General features: G+C 52.5%; 7 protein-coding genes and 1 non-coding gene across 8 annotated transcripts; 3 read left to right on the forward strand and 5 right to left on the reverse strand.

The window, feature by feature from the left end:
- Positions 1–1,393: 1,393 nt before the first annotated feature.
- BO86DRAFT_439756 (uncharacterized protein) lies at positions 1,394–1,899 on the reverse strand (the record flags this gene model as incomplete). Its single annotated transcript, XM_025676173.1, has 3 exons — positions 1,843–1,899; positions 1,649–1,765; positions 1,394–1,585 (listed from the first exon to the last, which is right to left on the reverse strand). Exons 1-3 carry the CDS (start codon positions 1,843–1,845, stop codon positions 1,394–1,396), a joined length of 312 nt encoding a protein of 103 aa, XP_025523757.1. The 5' UTR covers positions 1,846–1,899.
- A 3,241-nt stretch (positions 1,900–5,140) lies between these two features.
- On the reverse strand, positions 5,141–5,737 carry BO86DRAFT_369793 (DUF3759 domain-containing protein). Its single transcript, XM_025670257.1, has 3 exons — positions 5,676–5,737; positions 5,449–5,607; positions 5,141–5,372 (listed from the first exon to the last, which is right to left on the reverse strand). The coding sequence occupies exons 1-3, from the start codon at positions 5,686–5,688 to the stop codon at positions 5,209–5,211; spliced, it is 336 nt and encodes a 111-aa protein (XP_025523758.1). The 5' UTR covers positions 5,689–5,737; the 3' UTR covers positions 5,141–5,208.
- Positions 5,738–8,060: 2,323 nt separating this feature from the next.
- BO86DRAFT_t266 lies at positions 8,061–8,134 on the forward strand. The gene has a single exon. It is a non-coding gene; the product is annotated as a tRNA-Asn (tRNA).
- Positions 8,135–8,649: 515 nt separating this feature from the next.
- BO86DRAFT_392261 (uncharacterized protein) lies at positions 8,650–10,473 on the reverse strand. The gene is made up of 4 exons (XM_025672768.1): positions 9,593–10,473; positions 9,487–9,542; positions 9,375–9,425; positions 8,650–9,321 (listed from the first exon to the last, which is right to left on the reverse strand). Exons 1-4 carry the CDS (start codon positions 10,256–10,258, stop codon positions 9,006–9,008), a joined length of 1,089 nt encoding a protein of 362 aa, XP_025523759.1. The 5' UTR covers positions 10,259–10,473; the 3' UTR covers positions 8,650–9,005.
- Positions 10,474–10,729: 256 nt separating this feature from the next.
- Positions 10,730–12,147, reverse strand: BO86DRAFT_439760 (NAD-dependent epimerase/dehydratase family protein). Its single transcript, XM_025676174.1, has 4 exons — positions 12,086–12,147; positions 11,846–12,030; positions 11,077–11,776; positions 10,730–11,004 (listed from the first exon to the last, which is right to left on the reverse strand). Exons 1-4 carry the CDS (start codon positions 12,127–12,129, stop codon positions 10,857–10,859), a joined length of 1,077 nt encoding a protein of 358 aa, XP_025523760.1. The 5' UTR covers positions 12,130–12,147; the 3' UTR covers positions 10,730–10,856.
- Positions 12,148–13,048: 901 nt separating this feature from the next.
- BO86DRAFT_278968 (uncharacterized protein) lies at positions 13,049–14,024 on the forward strand (the record flags this gene model as incomplete). Its single annotated transcript, XM_025667305.1, has 3 exons — positions 13,049–13,444; positions 13,532–13,696; positions 13,770–14,024. Coding segments are annotated over 3 exons (816 nt in total), but the record flags the coding sequence as incomplete, so codon positions are not given.
- Positions 14,025–14,795: 771 nt separating this feature from the next.
- On the reverse strand, positions 14,796–15,972 carry BO86DRAFT_203700 (uncharacterized protein). Its single transcript, XM_025666766.1, has 5 exons — positions 15,743–15,972; positions 15,494–15,689; positions 15,334–15,444; positions 15,210–15,255; positions 14,796–15,134 (listed from the first exon to the last, which is right to left on the reverse strand). The coding sequence occupies exons 1-5, from the start codon at positions 15,824–15,826 to the stop codon at positions 14,870–14,872; spliced, it is 702 nt and encodes a 233-aa protein (XP_025523762.1). The 5' UTR covers positions 15,827–15,972; the 3' UTR covers positions 14,796–14,869.
- Positions 15,973–16,345: 373 nt separating this feature from the next.
- BO86DRAFT_412772 (cyanamide hydratase) lies at positions 16,346–17,186 on the forward strand (the record flags this gene model as incomplete). The annotated part of the gene is made up of 2 exons (XM_025674680.1): positions 16,346–16,594; positions 16,672–17,186. The coding sequence occupies exons 1-2, from the start codon at positions 16,372–16,374 to the stop codon at positions 17,184–17,186; spliced, it is 738 nt and encodes a 245-aa protein (XP_025523763.1). The 5' UTR covers positions 16,346–16,371.
- Between the last annotated feature and the right edge of the window lie 1,630 nt (positions 17,187–18,816).

Here is an 18,816-nt window from a genome sequence, read left to right on the forward strand (position 1 = left end):
TTGAATGTTGCCAACGAATCAAATTGTACTTGAGCGTATTATACAGCAGGTACCTAGTGATAAGTCGAGGATGCAGTGTGTTTGCAAAGCAAAGGCTTCGGATCTTCCTGGACCTTCAAGCCAACAGTTCAGCCCCCAGTACTGGCTTCTGCGCCCTCGCGCATGCATCGGCATGAAAGGTTCGCCTGAATTCTCCAACTCCACAACCTATCCTTGTGCTGCTTCGCTGTCAACGCGCTATCATCCTATCGTCCATTTCTTGCAACCGGCTTATCGATTTCATCATCCTAACTGTTACTGAACTTACTGTGTGGATTGATAAGCAATCTCGTCCACGGCTCCTGTTCACGCGTCTAATGTTTCGACGCGGATCCCTCGTGTAGCCTGAGATCTCAGCTCCATCCTGGCTGCACCTCTACCGTGACCCTTTTTTCGCCCACCCCGATTACCTGCTAGGGATCTTGAACAGGACGTGAACCCCGTTCCAGTTGCTCTCCGAGATTGGTAAACTAACACACTGTCCCGAGCAGACTCTCGCATCCTAAATTGCGGTCAAGAGAAAGGCGAACCCCACCCAGCACGTCCACGTCTAGGACGGTTTGTTCGAATGAATCGCAGTTTGGAGGGAAAATAAACACGCGTGGAGGAACAATCGTGTACAGGGACATGTAGAGGCTTAGAAGAAGCCAGCACGACCACGGCCTTCCACGTATCATTACACTCATCCTACGCTACTAGTTACTGGCTTGGCGCAATTTTCCCACAGAAACGAAGGGAACATTGTGTGAAAGAACAACTATAGACGCGTGAAGGAACAAGTGTGATGGGGCCGAACAGATTAGAAGAAGGCAGCGTCTACCACACGCGCTCCACCAGAAAATATGTATCGCAGCACTGCCATCAGAGCCTACGAAAGAAAAGCAATACTTAAATACACAGCTCTCTCTTTGATCGTACAGTGCAGCACTCGCGTGTCTGGACCCATCCTGACACTTGAGGTAAGCTTTATGCCTTGCCACCTGAGACTGGATCACTGACAGGTCTACGGATGCCAATCTCTTAGGTAGCGCGCTGCTGGGCGAACAATTTTGATATTGAGTACCATACATTCAGAGCAAGTGCTCTCAATGCTTCTTTTGTATATGGGTCCATAGCATTAGACATTCATGGGGGCAATTTTAGGATTGCCGACGCTCTCAATCATACAGGAAAATGTGATTGAGGTAGAAAACCAGTTCACTTCAATCCGGATAAAAGCCTCAGACCAGTGATTCAGGTCGCGAATGATTGAAGCTCCATAGAAAACAGTACCGACGGGACATCTCCGTTTGAAAGAAGAACATCGAGAAACCACTGAGCAGAGCGAATTCATCTCTGCAAGTCGCAGCAGACGTTAGTTGCTCTTGTTCGTCTTCTGTCTCTTCACGTTCTTCTCCTTCTCTTCCTCCTCCTTTCTCTTCTTGTGTTTCTCTTTCTTCTTCTCCTGCTTCTCGTCCTGCTTCATGTTCTTCTCCCGGTGCTCTTTCTCCTTCTTCTTTCTATACTCGTATCGCTGCTTTCGTTCACGCTTGAGGGCTTGACGTCCCTGTAAGCACAAATGCATTAGCAAAGCTTACTTTAAAAGTATATGGTGGACGAAAGTACTTACGAGCTCCATCAGACCTTTGTAAAACACTTTACGAGGACAGTCTTTCGAGAAGTGCCCCAATTCCCGACATCTCCCGCACTCCTTCTCTCCGTTTTTAGTTAGATGATCGCCCCGGACCTATTGTTTTCAGCAATCATAGACTGCTGATGGTACCGGCGGATTTCAGATGGTGGTCAAAGAACAGGCTGGCTTACCATGGTGTTGATGATGGAAATGGCTGTGGCCTTGATTGTATTTGTAGTAGTAATGAGGAATCAGCGAGTAATTAGGTTGCTGCTGATGATGAAAACGTTGAAGAGAACTCGTCGTCGAATGCTGGTTGAAGATTTCCAGATGAAGGAAGACTTGATGCTCAGGGAGAGAGGTGAGGAGGAGGAAGTTATTGTTGGGCCGCGGGACCGTGGGGAGAGAAGGCCGAGCACTTATACCCCCTTAGAGTCAAGTCTAATGCGAAAGCTTTGCTTCTCCCGCTCACTCCATCCTCACTGTAACTTCTGGCCTCTTCTCTCACTGAGCAGTCACTGCCTCCAACAGTTGGGATTGAAATGCTGCAGTAAACACAATCTCATCTACCACAGTAGTGTTAACGAAGTGTTGCGATCATCTGCACCAGTGGGACAGGCAGTCCTTGGTGGAGACTGAATTGATTAGTGCTGACTATGACACTGCTAGAATCTAAGAACATGCCTGGACTACATCCTCTGGCATGATCAGACACTTTCTGCCACACTCAAGGGAGATGTCAACTCATCTTCATCTCATCATCTTCCAGCCGACCGAAAGTTGTCGAACACGGTGTTCCTCTTTTGCTTCAGTGACCATGGTATAAAGGCAGCTGTTTCTGTTTCATGGGAATTCGCGCAGGTTCTTTCCTTTCATTTTCCTTTCACTATGATCTGGAGAAAGTAGAACACTGACGCTTAATCTCCAACTATTCAGGTTGCGAGTACATCTCCGCTCGACTTCCAGTCAGAACATTCTAAGTCCTTGAGAACTCAGTGGCTCTTCCTGTGATTGTCAAGCCGATATTTCGTCTGTTCGAATCACCCTCTAAGCTCCTTTTCGTCCTTATCAGCTGCCTTCACTCAGTCCCCGGAAATAAGTGTTTCACTGCTCGCGTGCTCGAGAATAGAAGTGATTGAGGCATCCCTGGGGCTATCCACAAGTCCAGGCTTACCTTTTTGACCTGGGAAAAAGACGATAGAGCTTGGAATTGTTTTCCACATAACATAAAGGCTGTTCTGCACCAAGGATTATGAGGTTCGCATGTGATGCATCTTGACGGAGCAGTATTTACCTATGAGGGAATGGTGATCAGAGCTCAGGAAATGAATACAATGCGATGTTCCGGGGTAGTAGAGGTATAGTACTGTAAGAGGGTCGCTGCTATCTACGACATCCAGCGAATCGATTTAGTCTATAATGTTGTCAGGGAACGGGGACACAACTTGTGGGTATCCACTTTGTAGCAATTTACTCATGTCATCATGAAATTGCTAATGGTCAGACTAAAATACTATAATGCGTGGTTGGAAGACCAAAAGGCTATATGCTATATCAGGTAGTACATTATCATCGCTGATCTGGCAGTGGTCAAACACTGCAAAGTACTGTACAAGTAGTCATGTGCCCAGTGCATGCAACTTCCCGGCTCATAACAATCCCTCCTCCCTCCTCTTTGGCTTCCATTTACATCTTCAATCTTCCGAACCGCGTCATCAGACCACCTCATAATCAAGGAAGTTTGACATGATTCGAGTTCATGCTCTTACGCGTTACCATATGCAACATGATTCAAGGCTGATGATCTCAACGCTCGACTGTCGATCAACGAGACTCCACTTTATATCCCGGGCACTAGGCTAAGCGGTTGACTCAACTCGGTGAGGTCATGGAGCTTTATCGAGATCAAAATGACTACCTCTTCGACATGTGCATATGAGGTGATGCACAGCCATCGGCAACCGCAGATGAGATACACTCCGTGATTGCATAGTGTGACACAGCTACCTTCCTCGTGGTACGAAGGTCCGTTCTTACAACGTAAGCTCGTTCGAGTTATTCCAGGTTATGCCCATAGTACTGTCATCCTTTTGCTGGCATTGATAAGTCAAGCTCTAGAACCATTCCGATCACCCAGACAAGTCTCGAATCGTCTCGCTCCTACTCCTCGTATACCACGCAAAGCTCTTGTTCACTCTTGAGGCAGAGCAGCTGGGATTGCTACACACCTGAAGCCTGTCCTCGTCGAAATTGGCCTTCCCGGCACCGCGCCGATGCTTTCAGTGAGAGACCTGACATGATCCAGAAGAGGAACAAAACTTGTTGCAAGGGTCCGTTGCTTGTTGAGGATGCCAAGCTGACAGCAGGTCGCTGATCATACAGGAGCAGGTCCCGCTTTGACCCGAATGCTCATGCACTCGGATTGTCAGGCCTGCGAGCCGTCAAGAAACCTCTTCGTCAGTTCCCCCGGAGTTTCCGCACCTTTCTACCGTCACCACCTTCGATCCGTCGCGTCTGACGGTGTCCATCTTGCCGCTTCCTGATTGATTCGGTACCTTCGAATTAGTCCGACCGCAGCTAATTACCCAAAGAATTCAGCATCAAAGCTCAGTTGGTCTAATTCCTTTTGTGCTCCGCTGTGAGTTCATGCAGGACATAGGGGTAGAGTTGCAGGGTGTACCCATAACAACCCTCCAGTATCCGACGCCAACTATGTCAATAGGATCAACTTCTTGCCTGTCAACTTACCAGATCTGATTAGGACACACCCCGAGATTCAGAAAAAAAGCCCCGCAGCTCCGAGTCTCTCATATCAGTATCATCCGACGCTTTCGGAACCAGTTCGGCCATGGGGAAATTTCCTTGCACTGTACCTCAGGTCTTCAGGGATCCGCAATATTCGCGCTCTGAGCTTCTCCCTCCTGTTGCTTGCAGGTGTGTGTAATCAAGTGGCCAGGATTCGGGCGTTGGTGTTCTCACAATGGTGCTTGTCGAAGGTAAGCCATTGTCCGAACATGCTAGCTGAGGGCTAGACCAACTAATTCCCGTTCTCTGACATGAAGGTCGTGTAGGTGTGGGTGCGTGTATGCGGCGAATGTCTATTTCAAGTGCCCTCGTCCAGTGCGCCGTACAAGACATGTCCTGCGTACATATCACCAGCGGCGCTTACCGCTTTGGCGAATAAGGCCGGGAGAGCTGTTCGCTTGGAATTCAGCGACGTCAGGTTGATCGGTAGTTGAAACAATACTCGGTCTTTTCTGCCCTTCAAATTATGGTATTCCAGAACCATCGACCGATTATTACCTTGAAGGAGATCAGTGTACGGACCGAGCGTATACCGGGTAAGTCCTTTGCCGATAAGGAGGGAGGCTCCGAACGCGCCGACTCTTTCTCCCCCTATGGTAGCCGTTTTCGCAACCCCGCGATATCTACAGTCTACTTTCCACTACCAAAGTTCGACACGATTACAGCAAAGCAAAGCACAAGGTGTGTTTCAACAAAATATATTCAGATTGGATATCTCAATTAACAAAAGTATTGGCAACAGATTGACCGGTTTAGTAGTCCTGGGCGGAAGCCTCCTCGAGCTGGCGGCGGGCGTGGTACTTGGCCTTCTCGCGGTCGACGAAGTCCAAGCCCTTGGTCTCGACCTCACGGTCGATGAAGGCACCGGCGAGACCGGCAAGGATCTCCTTGGCCTCAGCGTGGCTCTGGGGCTTGCCTGTAAACAGAGGATTAATCAGTATCGTTGTGATTGGTGAGACGGGTGGGGTGGACTAGGACATGGGAAGGCGTACCGTTGCGCTCCTGGTACTCCTCGAAGGACTTCATGGCCTCGTAGGAAGCGGCACCGGCGATGAGCTCGTGGCTGAACTTGGCCTTGTGCTCCTCAGAGCCGTCGAAGCCACCGTAGTTGGTGAGCTCCTCGTGAGCCTGCTGCTGATCGCTGCCGAAGTCTATAATGAAGAGGAAGGAATTAGTGTCTGACGGTTGAGTGGAAGCAGAGACTGTCAAGACAACGTACCGAACCAACCCATGATGATAGTTTGTGTGGAAAATGTGGTAGAGAAGTAGAGGAAGTTGTTGATGGATGAGAAAGAGAAAGGAGCATGGAGGGGGGTGGGAGAGGGGTAGATATATGTTTTCTGACGGCGCTTCGGGTCGCCCCCCTCTCCTTCAGAGGGGAAGGAGGAGGGGAGGGGGTCAACGATGAGGCGGTGATATCATGGAGGGGCGCAGATCGAATTACCTTCAGTTTCAGCAGCAGCAACTCAGCTGCTATTCTGGGCGCCACTGGAGACCAACGAAAGTGGCTGAACGGTCAGAGAGTCCACCACGCCCGAAATCATTGGGAATTGGCAAGGCAAGCTAAGACAAGACAAGCTCCGTTTGTTCCTTGGCAGCTTTCATTGGGTCTTGGATGCAATCCGTGGCTGAGGTCGGTGGGGCTCGAGCCCGCACTCGCAGCAACAATGCATGACTAAGCCGGTAATCCTCAATACGAGGGTATCCATCAATAGCCAGTCACAGGCTCCGGCTCGGCCCCTCCATGCGCTGCCAGTCCATGCTCCCTCAACAGCCCCTGAAATGATGCCATTGCAGCCACCGACTCAGGCTGCACCGCCACACTCTCGCTTCGGTGAGCCCATTCTTACAGAGACAATCGTTTGTTGCCCCTGTCGTCATCGGAGTCAAAAGATCGACTATGAGCTCGCGATCATCGACATCACTGTGTGCTTCTTATGCCAGATGCGAGCAAATTCTCCGAATTGACTCGCAAGGAGGGGGATCGGCACACGCCAGATGACCCAATTTCCCGACGAGGGTTACCCCTCCCACAATGGGGCCAGCGAAGCGGTGTGGAAGGCATGGAAGACTCGCTGCGAAGGGGTCGGTGGCTTGGCAGATTTTGGTCCAGAACCTAGACTCCTGAGTCCTGACACTCCATAACACGGCACAGCTTGGCCTTTGCTGTCTACGGAGCGTACGGAGTCCTATACACAGGGAGTGCTTCTTATCCCTCCCTTTGTGATAGAGATAGCGGTGTATCGGCCCATCAGCCCATTTCCGACGATCACCCCTCAATCCTCGACGAGTCGACGGAGACCTCTCAAACGCGGCATCCAACCTCAACGTGGCCACTTTGAAGCGGTCAAGCCCCAAAAATGGATCCTCCCGATTTATCGACCGACTAACGCATCGACTATCGAGCGACAGAGGGTCCGACTGCCCCGCTGGGGCTGCCTGCCCCTCACTAGCCGTCACCAGGGCGACCGGTCGGAAATCGCTCACCAGAGCGAGGAGGGGTAGAGCTGTGCCACTGTCGGGGCTGAAGCTACCTACGCTGCGACGGAGTACAGTACTGCGTGTCGTCTATCCGTAACTGCTTCAGAACATTAGAAGTATTAACCTCGCATATCGCATGCGGTCCACCGCAGTGGGTCAGCGTAGCCTGACACTTCGCAGTGATCGTCCCGTGTGCATGCTGCATTCTTCGGGCGAGAGACGCGCGATGCACCTGCACGGCTGTATGCAAATGCTGAAAAGAACAGGCTCGCGTTATGTCGTAGTAATTTTCAGTTCGGTATGTACAACTCTACTATGATATATTGCGTGATGCTTGGAGGGGTATTGCTCTGGCGGAAGTCCTACAGCGCACTTGAGAAGCCTCGAGGGTAGAATTGCGAGCTTCCGTTTCTGATTTTGTACTGCACGAGGAGTATGGCGGGAGCCACGAGGGACTCTTCTCAAGATCATTGGATGAGTCGGGAGGAGCTGAATATGTTCTCCATTTTCGGACTGCGTGCCACGCTGCTGGAACTTCGGTAGGAGTTGGTTTTCGGGCAATCTCCTGATGAATTCGGTGGCTCTGGCATTCAGGTCCATTGAATCTGAGATACTTTTTTCTAGTACACTACTTTCTCCTAGCAATTGCACACTCGAGCTATCGCCAAGCAGCGATGTTTTCCGTGCAACTGGGTATGGCCTAATCGCAGTAGGTTCTCATTGAGTAAAGGCAGCTGAGAGGAAAAGACATTGTAGCTGCACCCGATCAAAATCCTTATTGTCATTGTAATCTAGTCTTCAAGTCTTCTATCAAACCAACGCGCATTCGAGCATTATCACCTCGGTTCAGGTAGCGAGAGGAATATATTCCGTAGTCTCCGTCAAGTGCGGAGTACGTAGAAACGATGTAGCAATCACCTCACCACCGATCCCGGTAGTATTCCTTCACAAGAGGTGTAGTAGGCGTAGATGATCGTATTTTCCCGGTCCGCGGTCTCGAATTCAAATATAGAGTTGAGCGCGAGCTGCGCCTACCATGATAAGATGGTGACAGTGGCGCTGAGGCGTCACTAGTGCATTATAATCATATAGTTTGCAGGTACAATGGATTGTACAACAAGTTGTCTGGGTGGCGCAATTGGTTAGCGCGTACGACTGTTAATCGTGAGGTTGAGAGTTCGATCCTCTCCCTGGACGCTTCTTTTTGCCAGTTTGGTGTCATTCATCATTTTCGCAGGTATCGAAACAGAATCCCGTCTTTTCTCCTTATTCCCCTTTCTTTTTGAACTCCTTCTTGGGTGACGTTGTAATTCCTATTCCTTTTGGGGAGTTTCCTTTCGACCTATGGGTCCTGATCGGAAAGAAATTTCATGACGAAGGAGGCTTTGGCGCCCGGCTGCCTGACACTTTGTCACCTACAATATCTGCATATTAGAATTCACAGTCAAGAAAAAATTTATCATTATCAGGCTCAAGATCCCGGGAATGATTTATCTAGTCTCAAGCATGAATCTTGTAAAGCTATTTCATAGAGGTGGGCGGAGAGCTCCTATAGTCGGCTTCCCGGCCGCCGCCAGCTACGAGTCGAATACCACTTTTACCACTTATGGGCAGTGAGATTGAAACCCTACAAGCTTACTGACCCAGACTGAGCGTTTCAAAAAATCTAAAAATTTGCATTTCTTTCTCTCTTTTACCCTTTCTTGTGCGACAGCATTGTCTAGAATCTTCGTGGGATCATTGCTCGAGTTGCATTCGGTCCAAGGCTGTAGACTGATCCCAAGAGGTACCACATAGGGCTTGAAGAGGACCGGGTTGCCTGCGGGCATGGATGATAGCCACAATGTTGGGGCGGCATTGGACTGCAAATTCCATTTCTGAATGCAGACACAGAGCTCCGGAGGGATGCGGCGCATGGAGATCCCAGCGAACCTGAGATCCAGAGGCGGACCAAGTGGCACACTTTGGCCAGTCGGGTAGGGCATTCACGTTCAGATATCCGGAACTTGCTTGGTAGCTAAACATATATGGGGACCGTGTGCGATTGTTGTCCCAAGCTTGCCCATCTTCAAGTTCCATCGTATTCATGCGCATCTCCTGAAAGCGAAAGCGAAAGCAGTTCCTCCGGCAGCACTGGACAGGGATAAGCCTCCGACGACCACCGCAGCCAGTCCCCCTCCGAATCAAGCCTCCAGCTGCCCAGATCTCGGTACCGGCTCTCGAACTCCGCGGAGAAGGATACCGTCCCAGTCAGGACGTTCCTTTTGTACACATCGCGGAGCTCAAATGGCCACTCGAAGCGGATCCGGGCGCCAAACGACGCGGCGCAGTTCTCGTCCGCGTACTCCATGCCTTTCACGATCCAGGTATCTCGAAACTGCGGCCTATGGGAATCAGACGTAGACTCAAGCGTCAGCGCCAAAAGTGCGTTACTTACCACGGGAAGAAGTCCAGGAACGGCTGATGCGGGACACTCGTTTGCACGGGGCTGCAGGACTCTCAGTAAACTAGGCTTGCAAGCTCCCTCTTCAGACAAGAGGTGTACCTACGTGGCGAACATATACTCCGGGAGCGAGGAAGCTTCCTGGGCAACGCCCATCCTTTGCTTGAGGCGCGTAAGTAGGTACCTGCGTACGACGGGAGGCTGGAACTAACCAACAGCATGGACCTCATGATCCGCAGCAGCGCAATCCGCGTCACGGGATCGGTCCGGTAGAACAGGCCCTCGTCGATCGCCTGCAGGAGACTCCAGACCACATCGGCCTCAGTTCGCGCCGTGGCGACCTTCCAGCCGTCGACGACGGCGCGAATGCAGAAATCGTCATCGCGTGTTGGTCCTGAACTCGAAATCGGGTTCTCCGAGAGAGCAGGCGAACAGCACTGCACCAGCGTCACGGCGCTCCCCAGCACCGCGAGATAGTTCCGCTCGCGGTCGGAGCAGATCAGGTCCAGTCCGAAAAAGCCGGTGGCGGCGGGGAGGATGTTGCATGCCCTGGTGGGAAGGGGTTCTTCAACTGTAGGTTGAGGTGGGGCGGTCGGGGGCCCGGCTGGATCCGAAGCAGTAGAGAATGAAGCAGAAAGTGGATTCGCGGCGTCTTGGGCGAGACGGGCGATCTTGCGCAGGGTTTCCTGGAGGTGGTTGATCTTCTCCTGCTGCTGGGCGAGTTGGTGGCCGAGGGTGTCTTGCCCTTGCCCGCTTGGGCCGGACAGATCTTGCAGGGTCTTTTCCAGGTAGGTGATGTAGGCCTTGGTTCGAGCGCGATTGTGGCGCTGGGCCTCGCGGTCTGCTGCTCGCTTTCGCTCTTTTGCGGCGGTGCTCATCTTGTAATGGGCTATAGTGGGCTTGGATGAATCGGGTGGAGAATGGATTGAGGGGTTCCAGGGAGGAGGGACCTTTGTCGTTACTATCGACTAGTCTTTGGGGGTTGAGGGTTGAGGCATCATTCAGCGAGTTGCGATCATCCAAGTAAGTTGTTACTTCTACCTGCAGCTTGAGCCGCTGTATCTGATACAAATCGAAGCAGCGGCATGGGAAGAATCTCGAGGAGGATGTCGGATTCTGGGTTGGCCAAGGTCTTGGCCGTGGCATCCTGGGATCACTTACTGCATAACACATCACGTGTGGGGCTATACACATCTTATGCAGCATTCTGTGCATAAATTCCATTATGCAAGTTAGTGATCTAGGCTGCATAGAATGATACAAATAGGCCGCTAATGCCTTGTATGACTATAGCTGAGCCTAGAAAGTGAGACCTGATGCAGTAGAGAAAGACATGTGATTTAGGATATGTACAGTGTGGCAATGGTCATAGGAGACTAGTCGGATCGAAACTGAAGCAACTGCAAATCCGAGCTACACTATACAGATGTGCAGTCAGTCTGCACATCAAATACAACCAGTGATTCACTCTCAAGCTTATTTCTTGAGAAACTTCGGAATCTCCCGTGCAGGCGGAGGATTCTTGATGAATGCCTCGACTTCAGTGCGGAAGGTAGTCTCCCATTCCTCGCCATGCAACGGAGTCCAACCCAGTTTACGGCCCAGCACAGCCTTGGTTCGGGCACTAAATTGACAGAAACCATGAGTTAGCACCTGTTATGCCTGCTCATTGATTTCAGAAGGGAGGGAAACATACTTCGCAGCAAAAGACAGCTCTGCCCGCGAGACACTGCCCAGAGCCAACTTTTCCCCCGCCTGATCCAGGGTAATCTCCTTGACGTCCGCCGTCGGCAACACCCCCAGCTCATGAGCTGCTCTCGCCAACCGTTCCGAGAACTCGCGGTGTGTATGCTCGCCCGTCTCGCAGAAGTAGATTCCCCTGCGCCCGGACGGGATCTCAATCCCCGTGCAAATCTTCTGCAGCAAGGTCACATGCAAACCCGCCACGTCTTGGACGTGGACATGGCTCCAGATGGTATTTCCCTGCTCCACGACGCTGACAGCGCCCGAGCTGACGGCGTCAGCGATCATGGCGGGCAGCTGGATGGAGTAGCGGTTGAACGGCCCGGTGCCCTGGCCGTAGATGGTCGGCGCCATGACAATGTAGGTGGTCACGCCGACTGCCTCGCCGGTCTCGACGACGGTGATGTCGGTGGTGCGTTGGTGGTATGCCTCGCGGGACTCGCGGTACTTCTCAAAGGAGTAGATGTCTTCCTCGTCGGAGAAGCGGTGGGTGTCGGTGTAGCCGTCCGTGTGGGGTCGGTCGCTCAGGTTGGAGGTGCCTGAGATCTGGACGTAGTGGGCTGGACGGTTGGTGTCGGTCTTTCGGGTGCCTTGGCCCGTGATTAGGGCTTTGGCAGAGGGGGTATGCCAGCCTGCGCCGGCGTGGATGATGACTGTGAGCGGAGGTGTGGGCTTAGTTCAACGTCAACGGTCACGGAGTATGTCAAAATGGGTAAGCTCACCATCAAAGTCCTGGGCAATTCTCTCCAGTACATCTGTCTCATCGAAGCTGGAGAACATCACCGGCTTGATGCCCAGCTTCTGGACCGTGCTGGCTTGGGACTCGCTTCGCACAAGTGCGGCAATTTCCAGCTGTTTGGTCCATTGCTCTTGAGTTTGAAGGATGGAGGAGAGAATTGTCCCGCCACTGTGGCCGTTGAGATTCAGATACTTTCTTAATTGTCGCGCAGGATATGACCTACATATAACCAGAGACTCCGGTGATGAGCAATGAGCGAGACGTCATGGTGGTGTAGTGTGTGAGAGTATTCGAGAAAGAGCGGACGTGCTTAGATTCTGGAGGATTCTGAGATTACGTAGGGATCAGCGCCATCTTTTAAGTCGATGGTAAGTCGAACTTCTAGCACACAGATGCTGACCCGGATCTGGCAAAACGAAGATGTGGGTCTGCGACGTCGAAACTGCGACTCGCAAGTGGGGGGGCCGCTCACCCGAACCCTACTTCCTCCCCGGAAATCTGGAACTACCCATGGATGCAGTGCTTGAGAGACCGGCACCTGCACTGTCCGAACCACAAGGGCATAATCAGTGCATATTTCATAAGGCAACTTTATCGGCAAGTATCGCAGCTGAGCCACAGCTTCATAGAATTGAGATTCTAGAACAAGCTATCATAACAATCAGTTGAGGAAGGGTTGTGGAATATGACGTATACCCACGCTAATAGCGTTGTGCAGTGCATCAAACCGAAACAATCACAGCCTTTATGCTTGTGTATGCTCAGATTTCACAAATGGACCAGGGCTGACGATAGAGACATATGCCAGAACAGGCCATGCACTGTACATCTGTCAAATCAACGAGTTGGGCACCATCTCACCTCAGATCCAGAGCATTCTCATGCAGATCATCACAAGAATTGCCGTGTGCCGACATAGGTCGATCCATAAGCCAGGGCATGACCTCGAACTCCATCGCAGAAGATAAATAGCTGCACCGATCCTCGCCCACCAAATCCCTCTCCAACCGAGCAACAGTACCTCAAAACATCCCCGCAAAGTTTTGACAACATGGTCTCATCAACCGGCTACCTCCTCACCCTCCCTCTCCTCCTGGGACCGGTGCTGTCAACCCAAGTCTGCCCGCCCCTCCCAGGCATCCAATCCTTCCCAATCACCGCGCAAGCCGGCCCAGCTAACGGCCGCTTCACCTCGTGCGATAGCGGCTTCGACAGCCCCAAAGTCCAAGCCGTGAATGCCACCACCTACGACTGGTGGTACTTCGACGCGATCGGCAGCGACGGGGTCTCCTCGCTGGCAGTTGTCTTCTTCCTCGAGGCGAACCAGTCTGGCTTCAGCGTGACGGAGAACTTCACCAACGTGGACTTCGTGCAGATCTCCGGCTCCTTCGCCAACGGGACCACCTTCGCCGACTTCCTGTTCGCCGAGGACGCGGCTCTCGTGGCCACCATGGGCGACGGGTCGAGCGGGCGCTGGCCCGGCACGGGGGCGTCCTGGGCCGGCAGCCCGGATCTGTCCGATTACCTCGTCACGCTGGAGGCGAGTCACCTGGGCTTCGAGGGAACCTTCTCGATGCACTCGGTCAGTAGTTCCTAACCTAGCGTGCCCGCTCAATAATTACGCACCGTTCCTGGAATACAAGCCAACGAACCCTGATGATGAATGCAGGTCGCGCCCCCGCACTACCCCTGCAGCCCGAAGCGCGCCAACCAGCCCTTGGAGGTTCTCCCGGGAGTCGGCTGGGCCAACGCCGTCCCCGACGCCGACGTGACGGTCAAGATGACGGTGCAAGGCTCGCCGTTGAGCTTTACTGGGACTGGATACCACGATAAGGTACGTCCCCTCACCCGCCCTTTGCCTAATCGCCCCACCCCTCTGGAAAACTCCACTAAATACACCACGATAGAACTGGGGTGTCAAACCCTTCACCACAGCCGTAGGAAGCTGGTACTGGGGCCACGCGCGCATGGGCCCGTACTCACTGGTCTGGCTGGACGCGCTGGACCCCAACCGGACCGAGTACGCGAGCGGCTACGTGGCGTACCAGGGTCAGATCCTGCACGCCGCGTGCGGCGCGATGAAGGTGCGTCCGACGGGCGCGAATGTGAGCTTCCCGCCCCAAGGGGACGATGCCCTGCCCCAGGGGTTCCGGATCGAGGTCGATCTCGGGGAGGAGCGCGGCGGCGTACTCGAGGCCGAGCTCGCGGCGAACCTGGCGACGTTGGCCAAGCCGGGGTATGGACGGTGGATTGGGACGGTGAATGGGTCGGTAGGTGGGGTGGACTTTGAGGGGGTTTCGGGGTACGAGATGTTTAATTTCTTCTAGGGGGCTTGAGAGGTGGCTGGTGTGGAAGGGGTGTGTTCCGGACTACGTGGTGTGCGATATTGAGTGGTAGCGGGGAGGTTGAAGTTTGAGGGGTTGAATAGTATGACATGGCGAAGATGAGCGGAGGCTGGGAATGGTTTGTTGTAGTGTACATTAACTTATCCGGAAACATAGGACGAGACTGTAGTTTTAAATCTCAAAAAGTAAGAGGATCTAGAAAAACGAAGAAGCCGCTATTGTCGTGGGACAATAGCTCTGTAGAGCAACCGGTTTGAAGTGGATGTGTAGCACAGGTCTATGCAGAAATGTAATCCATGCTGATTATTGCAACTGGCTCCAGTGAATCCCAGATACTAGCTTACAGACCGATGGACATCTGCTATATGTTGACGCTGAAAAGCTTATCAAGTTCTAGTATGCTATGTTCTGAGAACAAGGTAGATACAGGCGGTCTATTCGAGTATCAAAGTCGAGAAACTCATTTCTTTGGCTAGGTGAACAATATCTCCAGCTTCTGTTGAGCGAGCAGTGAGCCTTGAGGTCACTGCCGCCCGACTCTCTCAGTGTGTTCTTGTAAATCCTCATTGATACATGAGAAGAAATGAGGTAGATTCAAAGGCCTGCACTTGACGCATCATACTTGGGCGCAATTTAGCATCCAAGTCCGAAAGAAACCGAGCTCATTTCCACACCGTGCTACGTTGCGAGTTGAAGAACACGCGAGAGGTGGGGATAAGCGGGATCTCAAAGGGCAGCGCATCCTGGCAGAGATTATGGCCCAGCATATAGAATCCTGCCAGCGCGGAGACCATGCCGAACGCCCCCGCAATGGTGGTGAATGTGTCTCCGAGGGCAGAATGACCATCCGCCATCATGAAGTTCGCCGTGCAGTTGAAGATGTAACTCAGCTCCAAAGCACCATAGATCGTGATATTGACGACGTTCCTATTGTCAGCATCAGTAACGGGAATGATTCCCGTGCTTTTGCTGTATACAGAAGATTGAAAGGACCCGACTCACGTGGGCAAGGACGCGACGAAGAAAAAGAAATTCAGGATTGACCATACTATCTTCGCAGTTAGCGACACCATATTCAATCAATCGATCCTGGGTCTCTCAGCCCATACCGGAGACGCAAACATACCAGCCAGATACAGTCCGAACGCGTTATAATACTCGGCAGTCTTGCCTCCATACGAGTCGACGATACCCAATGGTGGCATAAGCAGCACTCCGTATCCGCCATAATAGAATGCTTACTATGATTCAGCGATCTTCTATGTCGTATTGTGCGAAGCACTTACCGAAAGCACCAAGGACTGTGTAGGCAAAGGTGTTCCCCTTGACCATCTCCCACTGGGCGGAGATTAGAAGTCCGATGCCGGCTAGAAAGCAGAGGTTCGCGATGAACACGGTCTGGTTGGACACGGAGCGAAACCCCATCATAGAGAATGACAGGGTCATGAGGGTTGTTGCAAAGGCACCGAATCCCAGTGGACCCTGCAGCTCAACGTTATTATGAGATCATTATGTAGGCAACGTTGAAAGCTCACTGGGTTTGCTAGGTGCGGCGAACGCGAATTTGGCCCGATGCCTGGACCGAGAAGTTGCTTATTCCTTTCTGGAGAATCACTCATATCTGATATTGTCGATGAAAGGTATGTAGCCGAAAGATGACAAGTTTGAGCTGTCGCAGAGAATTCGTCTCATGGAACACAGCGAGGGGTGCAACACAATTTGGATAAAAGTCCCAGCGTGGCGACGACTTCAACACATCCCCAATTGTACAAGTACAACCCTAAAAAGGAAGTTATTTTCCGTGGAGAATAGGCTGCGGACGGGCTCGGAGAGAGCGGGAACACGATCCATGGATAGCACCAGCACTCCACTCCAAAAGACTCCCCGCAAAGGAAGGCAGATGAGTAAGATATGCTAGCCTTGCTCCTCATTTCTCCAGATTTTATGCGCGATATGACGCAGCTTTTCAGCGTGGCCCCACTCCAAAAGACATCCCGATTGGGAAATCTTGTTGCCAACCATCCTGATACTCCTCGCAAGACAACCGCCATCGCTACACGTATAAATACCAGCAGGTAGACCTAGAAGATCACAGAAGTCGTCAACCCAAGCAATCTTGAGACAAACCATCTCTCCATCAAGCCACCCAACTCCAATCTGCAAAATGTGCCACCACGACGAAGTTAAAGCCAACGGCTGGACCAGCACCCCAGCCGACGCCGGCGCGATCTTCAACGACCAGTCCTTCCTCCAGAAGGTCAAACCCCTCTCACTGGACGCGATCAAGTTCCCCGCCGACAACCCCGTCGTCGCAAAGACAACGGAATACGCGAGCGCGGTCCTGCACCCGGAGACCTTCAACCACTCCATGCGGGTCTACTACTACGGTAAGCCCAGTCTCCACCCACCCACCATACATCTCCACTCCAACTCAGCACCCAAAGCTCACGCTGCCCGACGACAGGAATGGTAATCACCCACCAGCAATTCCCCTCGCACGCCGCGACCCTGAACCCCGTGACCTGGGCCCTAACCTGCCTGCTGCACGACCTGGGCACCGCAGCAGAAAATCTCACCGCGACGCGCATGTCCTTCGACATCTACGGCGGCATCAAGGCTCTGACCATCCTCAAGGACTTCGGCGCGACCGCCGATCAGGCCGAGGCCGCCGCTGAGGCCATCATCCGGCACGAGGACATGGGCGTCGACGGCGCGATCACCTTCATCGGGCAGCTGATCCAGTTGGCGACGACCTACGATAATACCGGGTACCATCCCCATGTGTCCGGGTTTGAGGGGTTGGTGCATGCGACGACGCGCGAGCAGATCAACGAGGCGCATCCGCGGCTGAAGTGGTGCCGTTTCTTCGCGGGGGTGATTCGCAAGGAGGAGGCCGTCAAGCCGTGGTGTCATTCGACGCATCTGGTGGGATTTGACAGGGAGATCGAGGCGAATGGGTTGATGGCGCGGTGGGAGTGAGAGCCTCCTATCCGACACAGACGTCTGTCTAGTTTGACGGCATTTGCCGGGGGATGCTGCAGAGGTTGGCTGGGTGCTGTCTGCAAGAGCGAGTTATAGAAAACGTTATGGAAATAGAAAGGTACCATGACCTCTCGGTGAAGGGGGTGGAAGAATGCCGATTTTATCATGTGATAAAGGTCCAGGCAGAATGGTTGTGGATGTAGTCTTGCTTAGGTCTAGGAGCCCTACTGTAGGTACAGTACAGCACGGAAGAGGTTGAGTGACCACCGGCTTGCGTTCTTGTTTGGAAGGCCCAACTGCAGATCATCGGATCCACATATTACTGTCACAGTGTTAGGCCTCATCGCATTGAATCACAGGCTCTCACAGCAGTTTCTGAGTAGCGCAACGGCGCGATGATCTCTATGCATGCATCATCTTCCGACTCAGATGCTGTGGATCATTGGTTCTAATTCGAGGTTGTTATCATAAATCCTGGACGTAATGAACGAACAATGTTCATGCATCAGGCCTTACTTTACTCGATGAGATGAATCACAAGATTATGCAGCAGTTTTATCGCACCGCTGGACAGAACATGACACGCCCTTGAATCCACACCGGAGCGGACACAGGTCAACGTTGATCCATCGACTTCGTATTTTGCCGTTATCTACCGCAAGAGAAGATATTCGACGTAGCAACAACTCTCTATAGTTGCAGGGTGGCTAAAAAGTCTTAACATCCATCTTCTATAGCTAAAGAAGATTATATTGATCACCAAAAACGCGCTCATCAATTGATTAGTCGAGTTGAGACAACTGACTCGTAAAACCAGCCGACATCCGGGCAACACTCGGGCCTCGCGGCCGAAACCGTGTGCGTTGCGCATTACTAATCACGTTCCTCGTGTTTAGACATTATCGATCATCTGTTCAAAGGACATATCAGTCAAAACAATACTGGAAAGCTGTGCACATCACTTGTCTCTTAATTTGCCCCTGAAACACCACCCAACTCAACCCGCAGACCCCGCCTCACCTCCCCAACAAACAAAGGGATTATCTCCGGTTAAATTATCCCCAATATCGATCAGATTGCAACCCAGCCAATCGGCGCCAACCAATACTCCACCCGCGATCTCGATCTCTGTCAGTGCACCAATCACGGCCTCCGGGGAGTAACCCGGCGGGAGAACCGGCGGCGTTGTTGAGATGGGAATGTCAGCAGCCACCCTGACCAGCCTTTGGCCCGGCACCTTCGACGATGCGATTTCTCCCTCGGCTCGATGCCTACCCAATCTATTCCCCCCGGCCTAGTCTCACCTAGCGAATTTAGCTCTGCGTTCCGGCCAAGGTCGCTGACTAGGTCGGGAGTAAGCAACCACTCCCATTGGATACCGCGCAATCGAGCCAGGATCGCGCGGGAGACGGTTCCTGGGAGAATTGCAATCGGCCCAAATGTGACGGGTCTGGTTCCGTGGGCAGATGCAGGGGTGGCCTTGCTTTCGGAGATGTCAGTATTTGCGGTGCGCTTCGGGTGGGCTGTCAATGCACTGCGCCTGCCCCAGTCAGCGGTACAATGTAGATCTGTGAGCTGTCATGCTGTTTGCGGTCCCTACGCTCATCGTCCAGACTGCATGAGCCTT

This window comes from Aspergillus japonicus (genome assembly GCF_003184785.1).
Source record: "Aspergillus japonicus CBS 114.51 unplaced genomic scaffold BO86scaffold_66, whole genome shotgun sequence".
NCBI classification, from domain to species: domain Eukaryota; kingdom Fungi; phylum Ascomycota; class Eurotiomycetes; order Eurotiales; family Aspergillaceae; genus Aspergillus; species Aspergillus japonicus.